This window comes from Nerophis ophidion, linkage group LG06 (assembly GCF_033978795.1).
Source record: "Nerophis ophidion isolate RoL-2023_Sa linkage group LG06, RoL_Noph_v1.0, whole genome shotgun sequence".
In the NCBI taxonomy this organism is placed as follows: domain Eukaryota; kingdom Metazoa; phylum Chordata; class Actinopteri; order Syngnathiformes; family Syngnathidae; genus Nerophis; species Nerophis ophidion.
Window position 1 is genome coordinate 54,746,914 of NC_084616.1, and position 6,246 is coordinate 54,753,159.

At 37.4% G+C, this 6,246-nt stretch overlaps 1 protein-coding gene across 2 annotated transcripts in view; it reads left to right on the forward strand.

Moving 5' to 3' along the window:
* The window catches only part of cables2b (Cdk5 and Abl enzyme substrate 2b), a 69,496-nt gene extending 66,077 nt beyond the window's left edge, over positions 1-3,419 (forward strand). For both annotated transcript variants that reach the window (XM_061904293.1, XM_061904292.1), the window contains 2 exons: positions 1,697-1,781; positions 2,005-3,419. In XM_061904293.1, the coding sequence (XP_061760277.1) occupies positions 1,697-1,781; positions 2,005-2,151 (232 nt within the window). In that variant the 3' untranslated portion in view covers positions 2,152-3,419. The remainder of the gene's footprint in view (positions 1-1,696; positions 1,782-2,004) is intronic.
* The last annotated feature ends 2,827 nt before the right edge of the window (positions 3,420-6,246 follow it).

The following is a 6,246-nucleotide window of genomic DNA, read 5'->3' on the forward strand; positions in this document are numbered from 1 at the left end:
ATATAAACCATTGTATGTGAATGCTTCCATTAAAATCTCCTGATGATTGAGGGAACCCCTCATGAAACAGTTCTGTAGAGATGAAGTAGTCTTGTGATTTTTTCCCACACCTACATATATATATATGTATGTATATATGTATGTATATATATATATGTATGTATATATGTATGTATATATATATGTATATATGTATATATGTATATATATATATATATATATATATATATATATATATATATATATATATATATATATATATATATATATATATATATATATGTATGTATATATGTATATATATATGTATGTATATATGTATATATGTATATATATATGTATGTATATATGTATATATATATATATATATATATGTATATATATATGTATGTATATATATGTATGTATATATATGTATGTATATATATGTATGTATATATATGTATGTATATATATATGTATATGTATATATATATGTATATACATGTATGTATGTATATATATGTATATGTATATATATATGTATATACATGTATGTATGTATATATATGTATATACATATATGTATGTATATATATATATATATGTATATATATGTATGTATATATGAATGTATGTATATATGTATGTATGTATATATATGTATGTATATATGTGTGTACGTATATGTGTATATATATGTATGTGTATATATGTACGTATAAATATATGTGTATGTATTTGTATGTATATATATATGTATGTATAAATATGTGTGTATGTATATGTGTATATATATGTATATATATATATATACTGTGTATATATATATATATACATATATATATATATATATATATATATATATATATACATATACATATATATATATATATAAAGTGTGTGTGTGGGGGGGGGGAAATCACAAGACTACTTCATCTCTACAGAACTGTTTCATGAGGGGTTCCCTCAATAATCAGGAGATTGGACTCTCAGAAAACTAGCGCACACAAGCTAGCAAGCTACGGAGTTTGCCGTCAATGTATTTATTTGGACATGTTGAATTATAAATGTGTAATGTATTATTGTGTAATCTTGTTTCCATCCATTTCCTACCGCTTGTCCCTTTTGGGGTCGCGCGGTGTCGATGGAGCCCAGTTCAGCTGCATTCGGGCAGAAGCAGCGTACACCCTGGACAGGTCGCCACCTCATCACAGGGCCAACACAGATAGAAAGACAACATTCACACTCACATTCACACACTCGGGTCAATTTTTAGTGTTGCCAATCAACCTATCCCGAGGTGCATATTTTTGGAGGTGGGAGGAAGCCGGAGTACCCGGAGGGAACCCACGCAGTCACGGGGAGAACATGCAAACTCCACACAGAAAGATCCCGAGCCTGGGATTGAACCCAGGACTACTCAGGACCTTTGTATTGTAAGGCAGACGCACTAACCCCTCTAACACCATGCAGCCCAAAAAAGACAAGATATTCAAAGTTATGGATTTGAACCCAGTACTACTTGCTAGAGAGGCAGCAGTCTTAACCATTGAGCTATCCTGGGTCTTGATCTTGTTTCCATGTTAGAAATAAATAAAAACACAGGAAGAAAGAAAGAAGAACTTCCTGCCCATACTAATTTACTGATTGAATTCAAATTTCACTCTTGTGAAATGTTTCTAATCAAACACTTTTGTTTCTTCTTTTTTAACAGGAAGTTGGTGTCAGCTGCCTGTATCTTATTGGCTGCCAAGATTAGCAGTGACCTTAAGAAACAGGAAGTCAAACACCTCATTGACGTAAGATACACGTTTTATTTGGAAAATTCCTGTTGTACCACTACGTCACCATTGACATTTCCACTTCATTAGAAGAACCTGCGGATACTTTACATTAGAGTGTATTTTTATACGTGCATTAACATCATCACACATCAGATCACTGAACATTCTAACGTAAAAGTGTATCAGTATGTAACACTTGTAACACAGTATGTTTCCCTGTCTCTGCTGTGTCTTGTAGAAGCTGGAGGAACGCTTCAGGATAAGTAGGCGGGAGCTGATAACGTTTGAGTTTACCATCCTGGTGGCCCTGGAGATGGCGCTCTACCTCCCGGAGAGTAAAGTCATGCCACATTACAGGCGGCTTGTGCAGCGCCAGCAGTTGTAGCTTCATGAACACATCTATATTTACTGCTGATTTGCAGTTTTTAAATATGCATTTGTTTCCACAAGCTGTCCCTTGTGTATGGTAGTGGACAGCTGAGTAGCATTCTGACTAGAACTCCACCTCATTTTATCTACCTGAGTTCAACAAATGGAGACATGTCCAATCCTCTGCATACATAATCCATAAGGAATCATGTGACGTGAATCAATCACACCTGTCCATGGAGGCTTTTGTGACTTGTTTCATGCCGCATGAAGAATGACAAAAGTAGAAGTTATTTTATTGCAGGCGATAAACACACAGCAAGTTATCCTTTGGGAAATATCACTGTTTGACAGGGACTGGACTTAACCAGCAATACCAAGCCTCCAAGAAATTCCAGAAGATTCCTGTGAAATGTAAACCTTACAGTGCACACCAGGATTTGATGTAGTTCTCCTAATCAACTTTTCCAGATGACAAAAACTACACTCAGACAGACGGAACCACTTGGGTCTTTTGCTACTTTGTTTTAAAGGAACAATCTGCCACCATATTATGCACTTCTAACCAGTAGAGGGCAGCATTACCTACAAAACCCTATATTTACTGATGAGTTCTTGCTGTAAAGCAGAATCCTACAGTATTAGGGGCACTGGTCTGGTTCCCCTCAGCTCACACCAAAGGTTTTTTTTTTTGGCAAAACGTATATAAAGTAAAAAGAATGGACCAGCAGTCTCTGCTGCTTATGCACTTTGTCTTGTTGTCATGTTTTAAACCTCAAACGAACAAAGATATTTTTCTACAATGTAGTTTTGTATATTGTAATGCTGTGCTTGCTGGTTTTTCTATTCACCTCGGAACAAGCGGATGTTGTTCCCACTTTCAAATGTATTTAGTATTTTAGTAGTAAAAAATGTGTCTTCTCTACATTAGAGACTTGATTCTATGCAGCATTTATTGATGACTGACCTTGTTTCCTATTGGATGTCATTGCACACTTGGCTATTTACTGTATGTCTTCCATTTATTTATTACTCTTTCTACATTTAAGTTTATTTGAAGTTACGTTTCTATCATTTTGTATTTGGTTTTTTACTGACAATGTGGTAAATAAGACTGCATCACTCTTCTTCTGTTATCCTCTCCTTCACAATGTTACTAGTGAGTAGCGAAACGATGCTGAAGCATAGATGCATCATGAAAGACAAGGAGTGAAACTGTGTCTCTACATGTGTGTGTCACTTTAAGACATGACCAATAAATCTGCTGTGTGGTTTGATTGTGAAGCGCCCAATTGTGTTTTTTAGGAAGAACCTCTTTCGGCTCACGAATAACGGTTTGTACTAAATGCCATTGTTGTTGTTTTTTGTCGCTATCATCAATCTAAAATTCTAAATGGAACTAAGTAAAGCAGTGGTCCCCAACAACCGGGCCGCAGAAGATTTTTATTATTATTATTTATTTTATTACTTTTTTTTTTTTTTAATTAAATCAACATGAAAAACACAAGATACACTTACAATTAGTGCACCAACCAAACCCCCAAAAAAACTCCCGTTTTCATGACAAAAACCTCCCTTTTTCATGGCAAAGAAAAACCCCCCCCCCGCCCGCTGGGCCGCGGGACAAACTATCAAGCGTTGATCGGTCCGCAGCTACAAAAAGGTTGGGGACCATGGAAGTAAAGGATAAATTTCAAAGTGTGGGATCATTTTCATGGATTTTATAGCACTTTCGTATTGTGAGGCAGACGCACTAACCCCTCTTCCACCGTGAAGCCCACAGCAATACCATAACAATGCAATCCAATTCAAAAACCAAACCTGACCCAGCAACACTCAGAACTGCAATAAACAGAGCAATTGAGGAGACACAGAAGAAACCAAAAGTAGTGAAACAAAAATGAATATTATCAACAACAGTATCAATATTAGTAATCATTTCAGCATAGCAGTGATTAAAAATCTCTCATTGACATTATCATTAGACATTTATAAAAATAAAAATAGTGTCACAGTAGCTTACACTTGCATCGCATCTCATAAGCTTGACAACACACTGTCCAATGTTTTCACAAAGATAAAATAAGTCATATTTTTGGTTCGTTTAATACTTAAAACAAATTTACATTATTGCAATCAGTCGATAAGACATTGTCCTTTACAATTATAAAAGCTTTATTTTTTTTGAATATACTACTCTGTTTGCATATCAGCAGACTGGGGTAGATCCTGCTGAAATCATATGTATTGAATGAATACAGAATCGTTTTGAATCGAAAAAATATCGTTTCTTAATTGAGAAACAAACCGAATCGAAAAAATCGATATATTATCGAATCTTGACCCCAAGAATCGATATTGAATCGAATCGTGGGGCACCCAAAGATTTGCAGCCTTAATTGTGAGTGTAATTTACCTTTATGTTTTTGTATCTGAAGCAGCAATAGCTATCCTCCATGAAAACATACTTTGTATGATCGCATTAATTTTGTCTTAAAATCCAGTTTAGAAAAGTACTTAATCTTGGATACAGTATACAATCCTCCATATTGGCAGAAACATTCATTTAATTCAATTTAATTCCAAGAAATCAAAAAATATTTTTGCATCTGACAAAAAACACCCACAAACGCTGGCTTACCCTAATAAAAATGCCAAGTTTGTTATAAATACAGTTTGAAAAAAAAGAAGAAAAAAAATGCTGGCTTCCGCTAGCTTGAGTGCCCCTACTTCTCCCTGTGTGGCGAGTCAGAGTACTGCTGAGGCATTGAACTGCAAGTTGATAATGTATCACCCCTTACCTTGAGGCAGAGGTACTTGCTGCCTCAAGACCTGCCTTTTTCCACGTGGCAACAAGCATGCACCCCCTCGCACGCACACGCTCAATACACACTGTGTGTAGCCGTGGAGGCACCACCTGTGTCTGCCTCACTTCTTATCTGCATTGTTTTGATTAGGAAACATGGAATTTCCACGATTTTGACTATGAAAATGATCAAAATATACAGGAACCACACCAAAATCACATAGAAAGCATAAGCCAAAAGAGAAATATTAAAAAATATTTTATTTTATTACTTTTTTTTTTTTTTTAACATCTCATGGTTAAGCCACCTGTGCCTCACTTGCCTCCCCTGACAGCACGTCACTGGTAAACCGCAAGGGGAGGAGAACGTTTTCTCCTACGCGTGTTTGTTTATTCTATAATGTTGTCAATTTTAAGATTCACAGTCTTAGATTTATTTTACAGTGGCTGACTGAAGAAGAATGACGGAACATCTGTGGGAAAAAGACCATCTAAGCCACCAAACCAGGTAGTTTGATCTGTTCCATATGGTCTTTCCAAGAGTAACTATCCAAAAGGGCTCCCCTAAGTGTGTCTCCCTCAGAGTATGTCCCTACAAAGTATGCCAATTGCGCCTTCTCTGCCCAGCAAATATAGTCCATAGCAAGCTTTAAACCACAGGAGTCCTCTGGCACGTCCCCACCTCTGCTTGGTCATCTGGCCTTGTCTTGTAGGGGTGATGTATCTGGCTTCCATCATTTCCTCACACTATCTTGTTAATTCCAGCATCTCTAGATCTTCTGATCAACTGATAGCATCACTTCAAACTTCCTGAGAGCCATGAATTTATGACTGTGACCCAAAGGTTACCATAAGGCTATTTACATTTCAAAGGAATGACTCGGAACCAAGAAAGGGAACGGATGAGAGCTCTAAGGTGAACAAATTCATATTATTCCTATATTAGGAAGGTACATACATGCACAATACCTCCATCCATCCATCCATCCATCATCTTCCGCTTATCCGAGGTCGGGTCGCGGGGGCAGCAGCCTAAGCAGGGAAGCCCAGACTTCCCTATCTCCAGCCACTTCGTCTAGCTCTTCCCGGGGGATCCCGAGGCGTTCCCAGGCCAGCCGGGAGACATAGTCTTTCCAACGTGTCCTGGGTCTTCCCCGTGGCCTCCTACCAGCTGGACGTGCCCTAAACACATCCCTAGGGAGGCGTTCGGGTGGCATCCTGACCAGATGCCCGAACCACCTCATCTGGCTCCTCTCGATGTGGAGGAGCAGCGGCTTTACGTTGAGCTCCTCCCGGATGGCAGAG